We start from the raw sequence: 21112 nt of genomic DNA, 5'->3' as shown, positions 1-21112 counted from the left end.
CCCAACTGTGCAACTTACACAGAATGCAGCAACCATGAAGAAAGGCTCCAGGGAAGGTAATTTCATAGTTTCAGCCATTTAAAAGGCAGTTTGGTAAGCAATTCAATTTTTAAATATAACATAATTGCAATTTGTGAAGCTTGGGAAAAAGGGATCATTTACATTTCACTTAACTGCCATCCTGTATATATGTCCCAGGCCCAGAGATGTTTGTAGGCCTTTACCAAAGGAACAAGCCTGCCTCTTGAATATGGCCCAGCACAAAACTGTGGAGAGCTGATTAATAGTGAGTTCAGTTAATATTGTCCAGAGACTAATAAAAAGATAGTATGACATATATATATATATATATATATATATATATATATATATATATATAAAATCTTCAATAAATTTCAACCTACATAAAGCAATGCTTTAAGGGGATTACTAGACTCAAATCCAAGTGTAAAGATGGTAGCCTTGTATGCCATATTTTTATTCTCTACTACTTCAGGAGCTTTTCATTTTATTTTTGTATCCAAACTCTAAAATAAAATCAAGCTGTTAGTCAAAAATCCAGTAAATTATGATCTTAGTTATTTTTTATTATGTTGGTTTTAGGGGCTATAATGTTAAGGCTTTAAAACAGGATTATTCTGAATGAAAAGTATAAACATCTACAGAGCTGTTTCATTAAATAATTCAAAGCTTTCTAAATAGCAAAATGCGTATTCTGTTTATTTACTCTGGTATAACAATATTTGTTTTCCAGCTTCGAGAAGCATCAAACTCTGGGACAAACCAACACAGACACCTTACCATGCATTATTTATGCAATATGTTTATGGTTTATTGCCACTTTCCGCAAAGTCATGTTGTAAAGGTCACTGTTTATCCTTAATAATTTTCTCAAGTTACGCTTTGTGCTATTGTAGCCGCTATTTGATTTCGGCCCTTATAAACAACCCCTCCCCGTCTAAATCTGCAGGTCATTGTGTTTACCTATGTGATTTCTAAGACTTGTAAAGTTAAACTGGGCACATTCTACCTCACACAATTGGAAATAGTATTCCATTCTGGGACACAATTTATATTGTGCTAGTTATATGCGTTATTGTTCATGCCATTCACTTTCTAAATAAAAATGTTACAGGATAACAGAATTTTGAAAAATTGGGAACGTTCTGTTGATTATTATGCTTTAGCCAACATGCCTGAGACAAGGGCTGTTAAATAAAGCCATTAACCGTGAGTGATTTAGTAATCAAGCAAATGGGGATGAGAGAAATATCAGTGATTCTCATTTAGCACGGGCTATTCACTTTCATGCAGTTTTATTGGAAGAAAACCTTGCAATAATGGGCATAAAGCCGACGGGGCTTTTTGTGACTGTCTCTTTTAAACACTTCTAAAATGTTTGTATAAAATCTATTAGGAATGCTGGATTTTATTACATTTTTATGTTGTTATAAAGTTTTTTTTTTATTTAGTCTCAAAGTTATTTCTAGGTTGCCCACCTTGATTTCCTGACTAGTCAGAGTTTTATCAAAGACTGATGAAATCAGTATTTCGTTTCGGAAGAACAGGACCTCTTTTTTTTAGATTGCTTATGAAAGCCACCTAAAAATAATCTTGGCATGATAAATAAAGTATGTAAACACCTGCGCTTTTAAGAGGCAATCAATTTATTAAAGCTGCTTGCAGTAAAATAGACCCGTTTGTACAAATGGGCCTATGTTTATTATTTTCCTGGCACGCATAAATGTGGTTGTTTAAAGTACATTTTTATGTACATCAAAGTTCTCATCAGGAATGTAAATAAAAATTTAATAGTCTTGCATAAGTGGAACAAATCTATACCACACCGATTATTCTATTTCCTTCCAAGATCACACTGCTTGGGGGAGGATGTGAGCTTTGACAGTTCCCAAAATAGATCTGGCTGCTTGCAAAACAGTGATATCCAGGCATAACTTTGTAATAACATTATTAAAATGTAGGCAAATAAAGTAGAGTTTATAGGATTTATCAAGTAAGATTCAACACACAGCTGTGTTTTTCTATTCTTGTGGTTTTTTTATGTTTTACAATTTTATTACATCATTATTGTATTATGGGGTCTGTACATCCTCAAACAGCATACTTCACCCCCCTAAAATTTTGTACACTAAACATGCTATATTTACAGGCCTAAATAACTGTAGTTTTGATGTATGAAAAACCGTTTTGCCCTAATTTGGCAAGAATTTGCAGCCCCCTTTGCCTTAAGAAGGGGCTAGTACTGGCCCTATGCCCCCTCATGTTCCTGGTCTCTGCAGGTCTGAAAGAAGCAATGTGCTGGCCTATAATATCATATTATGTTGCTTTGCTTCGCTTCTGGAGAGACTCCAAGCGTGATAAGCAGCGGTACAGCTGGGATCTCGTAAGTGCAAAACCGGGTAAAGCATTTCCGCTTGCCTATACTTAAAGGTGGCCCTGACTACTAACCTGATTCATATATACAGTATGTCATGTGGAGTAGTTTTAATTGATGTCCTCTTCTCAAGATATGTCTGATTGTTCAGAATTACATCATCTAACCCCTTTTCTTAAATTATTGGTTACGATGGACTGGTTTCCGACACCATCAGATCCACCATGAACTGTAGCACAGGAAATGTAGTTTATGTTCTAGTTTTGCTACCTTTTGTCACACTCTTCAATCTCTCAGAAAGTCTTTCTGAAATAAAAAAAACTACTAGGAAGATTCCGATGATTGAACAAACACATGGTGTAGGTGGCTGTAGTATATGTCATACAAATGCTGAGACTGTACAAAACAGTAATTACTAAATGACCAAAACTGTCAATGTTCAGTTTGTAATAACATATTTGGGTTTAGTTGGTTCTCCAAGTGCAATTGTTGAATGCATTGGCTGTTGTAGGTCATGCATCTTTACTGGGCTAATGGTTATCCATTACAGGATAACCTGACCTCATCAATTAAAAAGGTTAGTTATATTTATCCAAGCACAATTTACCATTCACAAGCTCTGTATGCTCTGACTATTCCAGAAGGACTGGACGGTAATGAAACGATGACTCTGCTTCATGAAAACCAGTTACAAAGTTGCGGTGAATATCCAGCGGGAATTTGTATCACAAAAAAAACATAAATATAAACTGACAGCTATATCAGTTAACCTGTCTCGTTTATCTCGCCTTTCTCACCTGGGCCTTCAGTTACTTTCTCTTACTGCAAAGAAACAATAATAATGTCAGCTTCTCCCTGTTTGATGGGTGCATTATATTTGCTTTTTTTCTCTGCCTTTTCTGGACATCAGTATCTGTTTTTCTGCATATAGTTATGTACTATTCGTATCTGGTATACTGGCATATTATTTAAGAGGGATAAATATGAAAAACATTCACACAAAATTCATAAAAAAGCATATTCCATGTAATGTGTATTGTGTTTTTATATGAGTTAAAAGTGCAGTCACACTGATTTACCTCCTTAGTAAGTGATACATTCATGTTAGGATTAAATAGCACTTTTCAAAATTGGTGTACTTTGACATAGAAGAATAGTAGGCTAATCAATACATATCCATATAGTGTGACAGAATCCCCTGTATTAATGCTTCTGATATGTGCTTGCTGGGTATACGTTGATTCCTTGCTTTGTTGTATATACCTACTGGTGATTTCAGCAGAACCCCAAAATCTTAATTTATATGTTCTCTAGAGTGTTCTTCACGTCTTGTATTTTTTGTATATACCTTTGGTATTGCACTTTTTGTCCTAGGATCACCTTAAACACACCATCCTTTGTGGGTGCAGACACTTCATTCACAGGAGTTTGTCAAAATCATGGCTTGGCCTGTTTTATCGGTTTTCATGTGGTGAAAAATCCACATCAACATAAGCAAGTCAAAAGAAACCCCTTACTGTGCTGAGCACTTACTAAACATTTTTTCTCCTACTCCCTTTACCAACCACAAGCTTAAGGTGTTTGCTCCCTCATCTGAAGGAACAAAAGGGCTAAATATTTAACAAGCTACTTAACAATCATAAGATGCAGGTGAATGAAACCAGAGAGTGTTGGACTCCTGTTCTGCCATATGTGTGCAAGAATTAAAATGGCGAATAGAGTACTCTCCAAATGCTCTACTTAAGGGACCCAAGATACAGAGAATAAAACCAAAAATCATCATGTTTCACTCTGCGTCTCCTTGAGGCTCTTCAGACTGTATTCCTGCAAAATTTGGGGAGCTATATAAACACCCCCTGTCACAATTCTAGGAATATTATTGACTCTGCATTCGCTTCAATGCTCTGCAGCTTTTGTCTCCTATTAAAATATTCTTTTGTCAATATTTTTTTGTCTTCCCTATTTCATTATAAAGACACATCTTTCAGTAGAAATGATTTTATCCTCATCATAAAAATCATTATTCTGTAGGAATCCTGTATTATTTGTTTTGTCATAATAGAAATTATAAGAACTATAACTGGATAAACTGGCATTGGCTTGAGCTTGGCTCAGCCCCAATGGCTTGGTTGATCAGTCTGACAACAGTAGTGGAGTAAGAGCTAGAAACTGCCACTCTCTTATTTATAATTTTGATCCTTCTAAGAGCCAATATGGATAGTTTTGAGTACTTTACTTATGATGTTGACCACTTAGCTTGTCCACTTCTAATATGTGCAGGGTAGGCTTTTCAGGAGAGACATTGTACTGCATAGCACTGAAAATGTTTAACTCTGGAGCAACACTGATCAAACTTTCCAGTAAAGTTTAGTTAAGTAAAGTTTCAAGGTATGTGAATTTAATATGTTGATTCATTGTCAATGTGTATTTCTTCCAATATACAGTCCTGTAGTTCATTATGGGAATTGTTCATGACTGATCAACAGGGGCATTTTCATTTTGTGTGTATTACAACATTCACTAAAACAGATTTATCGGGTCTCTACATCTAAAAGCCTTACATTTACAGTCTTATCCATGAGAAAATGTACTTTAACTTAAGTTTCTCAATATCTGCAGTATTATTTCTCCTCATTAAATGACTTCTGCCCAATTGTTTGTTGCTGTTTTCACCTGAAAACATCTCCCAAACATGCTCATTCCTCATACAAGAAACAACTAAAATATTAATCCACTCCCGCGTGATATCCTATCTGAATTTTTGCAACTCCCTACAAACCGGTCTCCCCCTCTCCCGCCTTTCACTGTTCTAATCCATCTTCAACACTGCAGCTAGATTAATCTTTCTCTGCCACCATTCTCATCTGTTGTGCCACTGTGCCAATCACTCATTGGCTCCCCACACCCTCCAGAATCAAATTCAAACTTTTAACCCTAATCTACAGAGCCCTTTGGAACTCTGCACCCCTACTACATCTCTACCCTCTTATCCAAATACACCCCTAACCACCCTAGTTGTTCCTTTCATGACCTGTGTCTGTCTTTTACCATGATTACCTCTTCCCACCTCTGTATTCAAAATTTCACCTGTGCTGTACCCCTCCTTATCCCTACCAAGTTTTGGCAGACTTACTCCTTTGCAGAAAGCTCTCTGGGAATTCTCTTTCTAAGTCAGAATCCATAATCAAGCCATCTGAACAACCAACAACATCAACAGATTGTCCTGACTCAATCCCTATCCAAGCAGTCATCTCCCAAAGTCCCCCCATCAAGCTCCTAGATTGTAAGCTTGCAAAAGCAGGGTCCTTTTGTCGCAGTTTGTCGTGGTGTGTGTTTTTAAATTATTTTATTGACTCTGTTGTAACAGCGCTACGGAATCTGCTGGTGCTATATAAATAAATGTAATGTTGTTGAGGTAACCTTTGTAAAAGTGTTGGGGGTGAGTGACAAGACAGTAAACTGATTAGATAACACTGGCTCTGTGTTAGGCTGTCAATCCCAGCCGCCATTAGATTAATCATAAATGAAATATCTCCAAAACCATTACAGTGACTGACAAACAAAAGCCACAAGCTATAGGTAATTTTAATTAATCTGCCTATGCTAAAATATGTGATGGTCACAGTTGCCCTTTATTTTTTAACCTTCACAAAAAAATCATGGTAAAATATTAATGAGCATTCTGTATCTTTTATCATTAATGTGTCAAGATAACATCTCAATTTGATTACACAGAAACAGTGATATATCTCCCACCTCTGTTTAAAAGAATGGATATGAAAGAAAGGATCATGCAGTGCACATCGTCCTAATAAATATGCCTATAGTAAACAAATAATTAAAATACGTAGATTAATGTGATAATGCAATTTACATTTTATTTCCAACAAAGTGTTCACTATATTGCAGAACAATTCACAGAACAAATGTGAATTAGCACCTGTACCTAAATCCATCCCAGAAATACCTTTCAATCCAAGATAATTGCAGTTTCGGATTTCGAGCATGCATTAGTACACCCACCGCCTCGTGTTAATGATACGGGTATTAAAATATGTCAGAGAGCAGTATTTCTGAACGTTGTGCTTGAAAAGAAACAGACCTGTGTGTTAACTCTTTATTTCATATACAATGCATTAAACAGAAAACCAAAATGTTGGGAGAAAAACCAAACATAAAAAAAAATCTCAGTACTGGTATAATTAGTATTAAGTAACATTTTTTGAATGATTATGATTATAAATGATTAGCCAACAGCTCCTACACTGCATTCCAATAAATCTGTACCTTTGGACCAAAACATTTCCGATTTTTTTCGGTTATATAACTTTAATGGCTGCAGTCGGATTGAAAGGCTAGAGGAAAGGTCTTGTGTGCAAATACTTTCTCTCCCTGCTGTGTCACAACAATTGCATCTTAACTTCAAGATTAGTCTGTGTAATACGATTCCTATACTACTTAATTCTGCAAAAAAAAAAGTTTGCCATATTAAAATTCTTGTTGCCTAGGCAACCACACGGTGCTATGGGAGCACAAAAGACGTATATTATGCTACCTCATTCTGAACGCTTGCTTGTGTAGAATAACTGATGCCGATTGTCATATCTTATAATCCTCTATGGCTAGGAAAATGTATTGTGTTTAACTGTTAGTTATTTGATTATTCCGTTCTATTGTCCTTAAGCATTTTTTTCCTCTTGAAACAAAACAATGCAGAATCCATTTAACTTTCATAACTGACAAATAATAATACTGTGTATTTCAATATATTTAATATTTATTTATTAGTGTTTAATACCTGATAGGTTGTATGTATGTACAAAAAGGCCATACCAGTGACATTAGTGGTTCAAAAAACATTTTCCAGAGAATACTGTGAACATTCATTACCCAGCTGTGTCCATCACACGTCCACCACATAGGATCATTAAAGGAACACAGAAAGAATTCAGGTAAGTTGTAAATGCTTCCAATGTATTTGCTAGTCTCTGGTGACTCTAGGCGGGATCAAGTAAAACACACAAAAAAAAACATTAAATTTACAGTGGTGGCTCAATCCTTATATCAGAGCATTCTAGGGACCAATTATCCTCTTGATTGCTCTACTCTGTGCTCATCAAAATTACAGCACTATTTCTTGCTAGCATATGTGCCCTTTAAAAAATATATTTTCAAGTCTCTTTCTCTCAACTTCGCCTTTTTTTTTACTCTACCTCTTTCTCTGTTCTCTCTCTGTGTTCTTCTTCCCTCTCTTTCCTTCTTTTCCCTCTTTCTTCTCTCTCCTCTTCTCCTTCCATTTCTTTTTTCTTTCTCCCCTCCTTTTCTTGCTCCCATTTCCTATCTCTCTCTCCCCCTATTCTTTCTTTTCCATCACTCTTTCTTTCCTCTCTTTCCCTTTCTCTATATCTCTTTCTACTCTTTCTCCCCTACTTTTCCGTATCTCCATTTATTTGTTCACATTCCTATTTGTTTCTCTCTATTTTATCTCTCCTTCTCTCATTTATTACTACCCCTCATTTTTCCTTTCTTCTCAGTCTCATTGTTTTTTTTCTTTTATATCTCTCTCCCTCTTTTTTGTCTGTTCTGCTTTTTTCCTTTCTTCTCAGTCTCATTGTTTTTTTTCTTTTATATCTCTCTCCCTCTATATCTATATCTCTCTCCCTCGCATACAATGTCTGTCAAACTCTAGTATCCCAGCACACAATACTGCCTCCACCCACAAGCAACCCCTCCATAACCCACATACAATGCAATCCAGCAATCCCTCCCCAACCTCCATACAACATTATCTCACAGCTTCCACCTCATACACAACATTATCCAGCAGCCCCTCTCCCACCTTTGAATACAACATTATCAGGCAGCCCCTCTCCTGCCCACACATTTTATCAGGTAGACCTTCTCTCTCCTGCATACAACACTATTGGCAACCACTGTCTTTACTGTACACAACACTATTAGTAAAGCCTTAGTGTGAATTCTTGACAATATTGAAAATATGTCTAAAATCATTGGTATGCTAAAATTAAAATGTGGCACACTTGGCATAAATTGGCACGAGGATTTAATAAGTAATTGAAGATTATGAGGGGTTAAAACCCATTGGGCCACCAACATTACGCTATGGATACGAAAGGTCCACTCCCCTAGATAAAGCCCAGCTGATTCCAGGATCAAATTGCTTTTATCCATACGCAGGGTGCCCAGTGTGCCAGGTAGTTTGTAAGCATTTAGAATAAGTAACTGAGGATTGCAGGGTTTAAATTCATTGGGCCATCCACATTACCAAACAGATATGAAGGGCCCAATCGCCTACATTAAACCCACCTGATTCCAGCCTGCCACGAAGAGGGTGCCCGGTGTGCCAGCTACGTTGTTAGCATTTTACATAAGTAACTGAGGAGTTTGGGGGTTGAAATCCATTGGGCTATCCACATTACCGTATGGGTATGAAGGGTCCATTCCCTTACATAATACCCAGCAGATTTCAGCCTGGCCCAAACGCAGTATTGCCCATAAAAAGGGTGCACAGTGTGCCAACAGGTTGTATTAGCATTTTGAAAAAGTAACTGAGCATTTTGAGGGGTTAAAATCCATTAGACCACACACATGACCATAAGGATACAAAGTCCCAAGCCCCTACATAAAACCCAGCTGCTGTGAAGGGTCCTCTACTACATAAAACCCAGCTGATCTCAGCTGGGCCCAAACATGATTTAGCCTAAAGAAGGAATGCCCAGTGTGCCAACCCCCAGGTTGTTGGCATTTTAAGCATTTTAAACATATACAGAATAAGGCACACCAACTAGAAATAAACAACCAAATCAGGGATTCATTGGGCCACCCACCTTACCATAAGGATGCAATCGGCCCAATCCTATAAATAAAACCCAGCTGACTTGAGCATGGTTTAAAAGTGGTTTTGCCCATAAAAAAGGTGCCCAGTGTGCCAACTCCTACCTTGTAAGCATTTTGAATAATTAACTGAGAATTCTGCAGAATTCACATCACCATATGGATGCAAAGGGCCCAATCCTCTACCTTTCACCCAGCTGATTCCAGCCTGACCCAAATGCAGTTTTGCCTATAAAAAAGGGTGTCCAGTGTTCCAATCCATGGGTTGTAAGAATTTTGAATAAGTAACTGAGAATGTTTATGGGTTAAAGTCCATTGGGCCAGCACCGATAAATGCTGAGCATCTGTCTATTAAATAATTTGGCATGCCTTATCCCACACGGAATATTCTTCAGATAAAATCACTTTTATATACATAAACCCATGGAATTTTCAATATGTTTTTGTTTTGTTTTTTTAACTATAATTAACAATTATGCGTTTAACGTGCCCTTGACAAACTCATTTTATCAGACAGTTGAAGTGGACATTATGAACTCAATTAAGAACTGTTACTTTCTATTCCCTTTGTCTGCATTTAGAGATTCACATTGTGCGTAAATTGGCGGGTTAGTAGATTGTGCTTTTTCACACAAGTAGACCACTTTGTAGATCATTTATAGCTTTTTTCCAAGATTTAAAAAAAATGTATTCTTCACTGATTAGGTACAAATTATGGGACTTTAATATCAGTTTACACTTGCTAGTTGAATGCTAAAGAACAAAACTGTCGCAAAAGGTAACAAAACAATATTGGTGCTTCCATAGTTTGACAGGTATGCAGAAAAGGTAGAGAATACTTTGTCTTCAGTCCTCTTTTTTGGGACCCGTTCACTGTACCAATGTGAATCCTTTAGTAGGTATAGGGTCAAGTTATGGTCAAGGGCAAACATGTCCTAAATACAAAACATAGCTGTTGGGAATGGAAATGGTGTCCGTGTGCATGTTCTTGGCTGAGAGGGAATCAATCAAGTATCTTGATAGAAGGGGATCCCGTTAAATATCTTTCTCGAATGAGATACTTTAAATTCAAACATTATAAAGGAAAAGGAAACACTGGACTTGCTGTCTCTGGCACTGAAATAAAATATGCCATAATCCAATATTTCCTTGGGACAATTTGTCAGTAGATAATAAACAATCTGTTATTACTCTCTAATAAGGTTTAGCCAGAGCCACTTATGAACATCTTTACAAAGCATGAGGTTACGGTCCCTTATGTTTATGTATGTTATGTTATATTATGTATAGATTTAGGTTGTTAAAAACCTAACCAATTGATTCTGAAACTGAAGAACAAACAAAATGGGATTGTGGTATATTTAGCTCTCCATTATTTTACTCATAGCCTGTACAATTTTACTCATTTTTATGATTGAAGACTTATAATTTGTTTTCTTACCCTTTTCACCAACTGTATTATTTCATTAAATATGTACATCGAGAACTAAGACCTAGCACCTTTTATCACCTACACTGACCTTGCGAGAAGTTTCATTTATATGTCATATTATGGATCATGTAATATGAATTATTGATTATGCATTTATGAGGAACCTATCCAACAGCATGTTATTCTACAAAATAATACATCATGTAACGTTTGCTTTATACACACAACAGATACACAATCTTTTTTTTTTTTATCTAACGTGTCTTAGTCAGTTTATTGTACAGATTCTCTATTTTTCTCTTCATTTCCAAGCAAAATAGTTTTCTGTGATGTGTCATCAGAGGCTGGTAACCTCTAGCACCACTCATTGGAAATGCAATCCCCATCATTCTAAGCCATCCATAGATCAGAACATTTTGGATCTGGCTGTAACACTAAAATATACATGATATAGTTAAAAGGCTGTGTCTTTATGGAAACTCTGTAATTAGCTAATGACATTTGTGTGTATTTTTCCCCAATAAAGCAATCATTTTAAAAAAAATAAAACTACAGTTTATTTTGAATATAAATTCAGTAACAGTATGTAACATATAAACATTGGTATGATAAAACTTTTTATATAACTATTTAAAATGCCACTGTATTCTACAATGTTGTAAAATATGAAACACATCGTTCAAATATGAAACTGAAGGGCACCTAGCAATAGCATCCAATAGAATAACAATATGTGTCGGGGGGGGGGTGCAAGTGCTACAGGACCCTGGGCATTGGTCAGAGCTGGGTTGCTCGATGGTGGGGCCAGTTGCTTGTGCATGCAAGGTGAGGTATGGTGGGCAGGGACTGGACAGGCCCAAAAGTTCCATTCCCACTCAATTAAATGATTTCAATAGAATTGTGTCAATCAAGCACCCTCCCCATGGCATTATTGGCAAGTATTGAAAGTTTCAATGTAAATTAAAGGGGTAGAGCCACTGTCAGCCTGTGCCATCCATACATCTGGTGTTCCAATGGGCTCCAGGGTGATATGAACCTCTGGGAGCGCAGATCTTTATTTTCCTACTCACAGTCTAAGGCAGCTAGATTCCTACCAACAAGCTCATCAGTAGAGGACAAATCCAGAAATGTGCCACTGAAGACTGCCTCAAGACTATCAGAGATTGCGGCCATGAAAAAACCCCTCCCCAATCACCAGACAGGTTAATGCATGAGAATAGGAGAACATGAACAGTGGCAAGGATCTCCAGCAGTTTTAGGACTTGGAATCTACACCAATCAATTTCAAGAAGTATCTAGTAGGGCTCATGACAGGTATTATTTTAGATATAAAACAAAACATCATGTTAAGTAGAACAGTCAGTGGCACAGAACGTTTGTGAAAAAAACTGTTTTACCATATTTGTATACAACTGGGTTACCTTATATTTCTTAAGAAAATCAATACTATAAGTGCAGTTCTGTGATAAATATAAAAGACTGCAATAAATTGCCAAAAAATGTGCTAACGCCATCAAAGTAACAGCTTGTGTCAATATAATTTACACTTAATTCCCTCACAAGGATGACAAGGCAGCAAATCACATTTCTTACAAGGAATGACTCACAAAAAAAGGAAATTTGAGAACATACAGTTGCACGAGTTATAAGATTTGGTCTTTCACACAGTTTGTCTAAACTACAATGAAATCTATAAGACTTGTGGAAACCTTCCAGACCTAAATTCACCACAACTTGTATGGCTGTTAGTGTTAGTATATGTATATATTGTTTGAATGGTATTTCTGACAGCAAAATTGGCGCAACTTGATAAAGTGCTGTAGAAACCAGTAACATTCTATGGAAACTAATGGGGTGCTTCTGATGTCTGCTTCCTAATCCTGCATTACGTACCATTATTACTGCTGTTTGTATAATACATATGGTCCTTGATGTAGTAGAAGAGAGGTGTTCATCATACATTTCCTTCTGGTTAGAATCGTCTCTGGTATCTTAATGTCTTGTTTGATTAATCAGCCCATTAAATATTTAACAGCTTTGATTTTAAGTATACAGTATTTCTGGACAGATGTATAAGGGTGGAGTGTACAAATGCTATATTTTTATTTTCTTTCTAGAATAATATGCTTCTGTCAACCACTTACCTTATAGACAAACAAATGAAGGCATTTACTTTGGCTGCAGCGCGCGAACTGCCCACACAGTGGCGCACTTTCCCTGCCAGTTCTCAAAGCAATAGCTTTCAGATCGTCTTTAAGCACTGCGGTCATCCCAGAAATAGCCTTGAGATAAAGTTTAACATTCTTTAAAGAATTAACGTGTATTGCTATACCTGTTGATGCTTATTTCATAGACACCGTCTAGACAGTGGAAACAGACAGCCCTGTCCATGAACTATATCCTCCATCATCCTCAGCCATATTAAAGGACATGCAATCCACAACAGGTTGCCTAAAATATTTAAAAAGACGTAGTGAGAAACTCCATCGATCTATTATATCCAGAATAAACGCAATAATTCGATTGTGTATAGGAAATAACTAAAGAATATCTTATCCCAACGACGTAGAAGTCACTGTAGGCAGGTATGTGGTTAGCATGGATTACTGATCTGTGGCCCACCAGCTATTTTAGGCTACACTATCCATCATCTTCAACAAGCCATTGACTGTTATGACGCTAAAGGGAGTTATAGTTGAGAAATACATGAAAGCTTCCATGGCTGTGTCCACCCTGCACCTGAGGAATGCGGATCTCAAGTATCGAACGCCTCATCTCATTCCATATTCTCGGAAATGACTTTGTAATCAACAGTTAATCGGGAACAAACTTGCAGCAGTCGTGCATTATCTTGGAAGGCCCTTGGTGGTCTTCCCACGTAGTTGTCGTGATCTCACGTCATTTGCAGTAATAAAAAAAAATGAAAAAGCAATACGTTAATGTCTGAAATACCTAATATAGGGATTCCCTGAAGAGTCCAATGTAGTAACATGTACTTCTAATGTATGTTCTATCAATCCTGTAACACCGCAATTACCCAGATATGTAGCTAAGAGAGTATAGGAAAGGGAAAAGAGAATAGAAAGTCACTTTGCTATCGAACTGTAGATCGCCTGTAAATGTGCGAATATATACACTTTAATAACATAATCCTAATAACCCATAAATACTCCTTATGAAGTAAAATCGAAGCTATGCATTGTCCACAGGTATTTATACATTCAAAATGTACCTGAATATACGACCGTTCAGCACCACGAGACTGGACAGCTCCTTCAATTAACCTCTCGTAGAAAATTGGAGTCTAAAATTAAAAAAGTCAAATATTTTCAATTTTTTAAAAACAAAACAAAACTGAATAACTAAAAACATATCCTGTAATATTGAACTGTTCCCGATGGGTGGTCTTACGCACATGCCCCTTAATTTAACGCATATTATATAGCTGAATATTTTATTTCTTTACTTATTACCATAATTCACGGGAATAAACTTTTTTCTATCATTTTGAATGAGTAAGGAATCCTGTATATGTCGGAAATTGTAATTTCTGGGAAGCTTTTTTTTCTCTAAAATATGGATTGGTGGTGAGAAGAAAGGGAATGTGCACGTCTTAAATTTATAAGAAAACTTATGACTGATCGGATCATCTGCGGGGAAAGATGAGAACTGTTATTATGTTCCTGGAGGAATTGGCTTGATGACGTCTTTTCTGATACCGGATCATTACGTGACTTACACTCTGAAAAAAAAGGGAAGCTCTTTGATTCATGGATAAAAATCCGAGCGCTGCTGAATCGCAAACAATAGCTGGCATTTAAAGGTAATATGCAGACAAACAATTATAAAGAGAGCTCTGCTTAAACCACTATATGCAGGCATTCTCTCTGCATATTGCACATATATAGCCACACACACATATATATAAATCTGTATGTGTGTATACATACAAGGAAGGAGGGCTGGTCAACTTCAATAGCAGCAAAAGAAGAGAAGAAGAAAGCAGATAGAGAAACGCCTCAGGAGAAGTATCTCAGAGAAGATCTGATCTCATTGTCAGCAACTCAGCATCTCTGCCAAAGACTCCTAACAGCCTGCTCCAAGCTCTCCCTGGCTCCTTGCTTTAGCATTTCATTCCTCTTTCTTCTCACTTCGAGATTTACTTTTTCCTCTTCTATATTTTTCATACAATCTAGCTAGGGAGCTTTCCCATCCTCTCCCCTCTTCTTTTTTTGGCTATTCTTCAATACATTTATTAACTCAGCCTGGATCCACCTTATTTTTTTCTGGATTTGTGGCTTACATCAAACTTTTAATCGAAATCACAGTGACCGATCAATTCAGTTCCCGACTCAAGGAACAAGGGAAATGCTGTTTACCTTCTGAATGATCTAGTGGGGAAACTTCCAGGACACTTGGCTGTAACTTGCACTCAAGCATCTCTCATTTGAAAAAAAGAGTGGGCTTTTTATATGGTGAGTATTCCACATGCTTATGCTTATTTATAAAGCTAAAAAAAACATGAAAATTGGAAATATTTAATAGCATAGGGGGTGGATGAGGTTATTAGAGATTTATAAAAGCGGTATACCTACCCTACTTTATTATGCACTGGTCTAATTGAGGTCAGATCTTACATCGATCTGTGCTAATGAGAAGTGCTTGGTGAAAGTGTTTTCCCCACTTGTTTCTCCCACAGAATGACAATGTGCAGAAGAGCATTGCTCACCTGGTTGCTTGTGTATGGAATAATGCGCTGCAGCGTCCACTCCTCACCTGCTGCGCTCAAGTACCCGGCTATTAGGTAAGTGGAGGTTCAGTGAGACCCAGGGCTACCAAAACCTATTGTTATAAATGCATGTAAAGCCTATTCCAGGTCATAAGTGGTCTGCTGTCTGGAAACACAAAGCAACATGGAAATGCAATATGCTTCTGTTTCCTTACCATCACATATGTAGACAGCTATGTTGGATTATGGTCCTATGTGGGTATATACTTTTACAATACCCTTTATTAAAATGAAGACAGTGTATGGTAGAGGGCTGTCAGATCCTACCTTGATATGTATTTGACTGCAGATAATGAAGTATATGGAGGAGCATGATAGTAGCTCAAAGGACCACCTGTTTCAGAATCCCAAAGAGGCTTCACTGTCAGAGCTTGATTGGGAAACCCCAAAGCTGACTCTTTCTGACACATCTATGAAATGAATGTTCATTATTAATAAATAGATACCCTGGCACTTTTCTGGGCTTTTAAATCAACCGTGATGAGTATGTTTAATACAGGCTTGAGCTTCCCCCAATAGGTAGATTTTTAAAAATGAATTCGTTTAAACAGCACCATATCTAGTTTCCTCTCTTGGCTTCTTTAAGCACACTTAGCAGACTACACATCGTGCCATTATCATGGGAATCATATTGATTATATGGTTGTCGCAGGTCAAGTGATGGATGCAATTATTTCATTTTTTTCCAATACACTACAATTTATCATCAATATATTGAAAGTAAATAACCAATGAGAGCTTACGAATTAACGCCTAACACATTAACGCCTATATCACATACATCATACATGATATAATATATATATATATATATATATATATATATATATATATATTGATCCGGTTTAAAGATCAGAGCAGAAGGGTATAGAATAGCACTTGCTTCTAATAATGCTATTACCTACAGTAAATCCCAATCCAAACAGCTCAATTAGGCTACCGTGAAAAGGGGGTATATATATATATATATATATATATATATACCACAAAGCTATATTAAGATTCTCTAATTATAAATCAATGCTGTGCAGTCTATTTTTAATCAGACAAAACATATATTAAATCTTTCCAGACTAGTCTTAACATGGCGTCTTATATCCGGAATTATTATCGCATTATCAGAGCCGATTAGATTGCCTTTTTGATTATTTCAAATCATTTCAAATATTTAGTTTTGAAAACAATGAAGCGTGTTCAAGAAGCCTTTTGCATAACTTCACATATTTTATTTTAAGGCATTTTAGAAGACTGCCTTTCTATTATATATATGCTAGATATATAATGGATTATATATATATATATATATATATATAATAATGTATTACAATTATATTATTATTTTTTCATACATGTTCGTCTGTAGTGGTACTTGATTGTAAAATAGGGTACAGTTAAAGAATATAGATATACCCATACTGTATGAAAGAGGGTTTACGAGGGTTTTAATTGTCTGGAGATCACATGGAAGGAGCGAAGGGTGTCTTTTCAGACTAGTAAGGTGTTAGAGTAATCAAGACCTATTTTTAATCGTATTTCATTCATTTGGCAAACATAATCTATATAATACCCGAGATCATTTGCCTGCGGTGCAGAGAATCTGACACAGCTATATTATGATCCAGATTTAGCAAAAGTAAAACACTTTGGAAACATCTATTATTAATAACCCTGCCAGAGCAAACTGACAAAAATAGCTTAGGATGACCTACATCCCTGCAGCAACGAAGTATGAAAAAAAATCTTAAGGGGGAAACTTGCCAAATGTAAACAAAACGAAATTGGGGTAAATCAGAACCCAAGAGTGTCTGTCCAAATACCCCTCCCTCATTCAAAGAAAATCTGGATGATTTAAATGTTTAGTATGTTGATGTTTTGTGACCAAGCTAAGTCAGAGTTCTGATTTAATGTTTGGAAGCTGATCGCGTGTTTGATGATGATCTGATGCCAGCAGAGATAGATGCCCCCCCCCATATGCATATACTCCACTACCCCTATACACACAGTACAGACACACATCACCCCCTCTCTCCTTTCAGTTCCCTCCACTAATGATTGTAGAATTTGGCAGCTCACCCTGGCCCATCCCCAACCTCAGGTCATCTCACAGATGGGATGCTCTTGTTATTTCTCTCACGCCCACCTACAGATTGATGGGGTCTCAGGGGGTCTTTCTCCATCAGCTTCTGGCATCTCATCAACAATATTCAGAGAAAAAAAAGAACCAATAATGTAGACAATATATGTGAACCTTTGCCAGGGATTACATAGCACTGAAAAGCACTGATCAAGTCATTATGCATTTTTGATTAATTAAGCATCTGATAATTCTTTTCTCTTTTCTTTCTTTTTTTTGGTTGCTTGTTAGGCTTGAAGATGAAGTGTATGATGAGGATGGTAACACTCTTCCAGACTTTGGGTTCGATAGCGATCCGATCAGCATTGGAAATCCAGCATCGGTTTTAGACGATATGTACTCCTTTTATTACCCAACGGAAAAGAGGTGAATTAAGATTTTTTTTAACGTTTAATTAAATTAAAACTTAACTAAAATCGATTTATTCCATATTAGAAAAATAACTGCACACAATTTACAAACACAGTAACAGGAGAATAGCATTTCTGTTTCAGGATAGAACATATTGCAAGAAAGACATCACATCCAAATTATTGAACAAGATGTGCAAATTTTAAGGCAAAAAATGGAAATTTATGGAAATTAATATAATTCAGTGCTAATCAGGTGGCATCTTGCAATTAAGCAGCGTCCCCGGGAATAAAAAAGAATATTGGTGCGAAATAACATTGTGATGCTGTGGATGTAGATGTGGGAGGAAGGGATATATGAAGCATAACATGTGAACCACAGTAAAACATGACCCCATGACAAATCATTCTACAGATAATCAGGAAGCTGTTAAGGGCAGCTGTACCCCCCCTGCACACACACACACACACACACATACACTCATACACATTCCATTGAAAACAACACATGTTGATGTCACATTTCCAGGAATATTTTCTTCATATTTTTTTTCTTTTGCTGTTGTCAGACATGCTGATGATCTATTAAACAAAGCCTATAGGAATGTGTTGGGGCAACTATCCGCAAGAAAGTACCTGCATACTCTGATGGCCAAACGTTTGGGGTAAGGTTGAAATGTTGAAATCAAGAGATTATTAAAAAAATAGATAGATATATAGATAGATATATAGATAGATAGATAGATAGATAGATAGATAGATAGATAGATAGATAGATAGATAGATAGATAGATAGATAGATAGATAGATAGATAGATAGATACTGCATTTTTCAAAATCTGCGTATGCAAAGTGTGTGGCTAAAACAAAAATGAAATAATTTAATAATATCTTGTTAGGTTCACTACCTTCCTGTGGTGCCCCTGTGTAATGTAAATTTCAGGATATGGTAACATTTTAATAAAACCCATGGGACAGTCCTGCATTTTCATAATGAATAATTCATGTGATATATATTGTCTCCAAACTGCCTTGTTAAATTATCATGACACAACGTCATAACATTTGAACCAAAAAAACAAACAAACCCCAAACCATGTAAACGTTAATATTCTGCAAAGGCTTATATATATACATATATATATATATATATATTTTATTTATTTATTTTAAATTATATTTTATTTATTTTATTTGATACAATTATTGTCATGTTATAAGGGAGGGCGACAATAATATACCATGTACCACATTGTCCTCTGCAGGGTTAAAAAAAAAGGTGTCTTGTTTTCAGTGTATCTTAAACCGGCTCGTGGTCTGGTCCTTTTCAGTACAGTGATACTGCCATATATTTCCCTTGAATAACACAACTCATTTCATATTGCTAGACAGAGAGCCCCAGAGGCAATTATGGTAGCAAAAGGCAGTACAGCCCTGTAGTGATTGGTAGTGAGACAGAGGCCTTTGGGAGTTGTCTAACAGGAGGATGAAGGCATAGGGTTGCCTAATGGAGTCTGGGTAGCACCATGGCAGATGTTTGTAGCCTTTATTCAAGATTTACTCAGCTATAATTGGGATTGACATTAAGATATTTTTTTCTAGCATTTTTTTGCCTACTGAAAGCATTGAGATTTTATTCTGGGAAAAAAACACACAAAAAAAAACCCAATGCATTTTTTTATATACTCTATTGCACTGTGTATGTTAAAATATTCAGAAGCTAGAGGTGATAAAAATAGATCCCATATTGCAATAATTTATAGCCTTTGTGTGATAAGACATTTTCACGGTCACACATGTCTCGTTTAGGTTAGAAGTAAATCAGTTAATGTTTGGATTTATTAGATTAGAAGCATAAAATATGTAGCGATTTATAAAAGCCCCCTTTGTCTAGAAACATGTGAGTGAACAGTAGTAATGCAAGACTGCAGATGATACCTTTAAAGAAAACAGTACATGGTTGGATTTAAAATAAAGTCATATTTCAAACCCAGTGCCAGGAAGAACAGCATTATTGGTATGTTGCTTTATGTTTCTGTCTCTGAGCAATACCAAGGGACAGTCCTAAATGTTCTTAGGAGCCAATGTTTGAAGAAATGCAAATGTGTTCGGGTAATGAAAATTGTATTAACGTGTATTAGCTGAAGCAGCAGATGTTTTTCGAAGAAGCTTGAGAAAGGTGGGGTGGGGGGAATTTAGGAGCCCTGCGGTTTCTTTGTATGGAAGTGTAATACACTCCAGTAAAGAAAATGTTTCATATTAGTTTATTAGTATATTGTTTCATATTAGTTCATATATGTATTCATATTAGTAATAAAATATTTTTTTCATTAAACTCTATTTTTTTTTTATCACAAAGAAAGGTTCTAATTCTTGCTAGACCCCCAAATAAAAAAAAGCCATCGATGAGTCATGGTAGAAGTGATCAGACTTTCCACATTCTAATAATAATATACAATTAGTATGCAATGCCCTGAAGGAGCAAAAAGGGGACCCGACACAAACTTTTGTGCTTAGTATTATAATATACTAAGTAATGCAACATGTATCTTGCGATCGCTGTATGTTTACATAGCAAATGCAGAAAGTAACATTGTAACAAACGTGTTGCATAAATTACCTGGCTCACTCCTCTCCTTATTTAAAGGGAATCCATATATGATGGAAGTACCACTCACTCCAGTATAGGTTTTCTCAGTCTGTATGACCCTTGGTATGAGTGTAAGGTGCTAACGCATGACTGTGGAGGAGAATGGACTCTAAATGGTGTACAGAGACCCCTATTTTGCATCTATCCCTTTTCTTGCCATTACAGTGCAATGAGTAGCAGCTTGGAAGATGACTCAGAACCTTTATCCAAACGACACTCAGACGGTATCTTCACTGACAGCTACAGCCGCTACAGGAAACAAATGGCTGTCAAGAAATACTTGGCAGCTGTCCTTGGAAAAAGGTATAAACAAAGAGTTAAAAACAAAGGACGCCGAGTAGCATACTTGTAGCGATGAGAAAAGCACCCTTCCTGCATACACAGCCCCAACAAATCAAAGTCACCCCCAAATTGACTGAACAATCATCGCTCCTGTGTTATCTACAAACATGTATTTATGTATGAAGTAAAGCCATTAAATGAATATTTTGATAATAATATCGTTTT

The 21112-nt window shown here is 36.4% G+C and overlaps 1 protein-coding gene across 1 annotated transcript; it reads left to right on the top strand.

The window, feature by feature from the left end:
* Nucleotides 1-14428: 14428 nt before the first annotated feature.
* ADCYAP1 (adenylate cyclase activating polypeptide 1) lies at nucleotides 14429-21103 on the top strand. Its single transcript, XM_053467482.1, has 5 exons — nucleotides 14429-15157; nucleotides 15382-15486; nucleotides 17837-17971; nucleotides 18525-18620; nucleotides 20771-21103. The coding sequence occupies exons 2-5, from the start codon at nucleotides 15383-15385 to the stop codon at nucleotides 20955-20957; spliced, it is 522 nt and encodes a 173-aa protein (XP_053323457.1). The 5' UTR covers nucleotides 14429-15157; nucleotide 15382; the 3' UTR covers nucleotides 20958-21103.
* Nucleotides 21104-21112: the final 9 nt, after the last annotated feature.

The sequence above is a fragment of the Spea bombifrons genome, chromosome 5 (assembly GCF_027358695.1).
Source record: "Spea bombifrons isolate aSpeBom1 chromosome 5, aSpeBom1.2.pri, whole genome shotgun sequence".
Classification (NCBI taxonomy): Eukaryota; Metazoa; Chordata; class Amphibia; order Anura; family Pelobatidae; genus Spea; species Spea bombifrons.
Note: the sequence above shows the minus strand (reverse complement) of the source record. Positions and strands in the feature narration are given on the sequence as shown.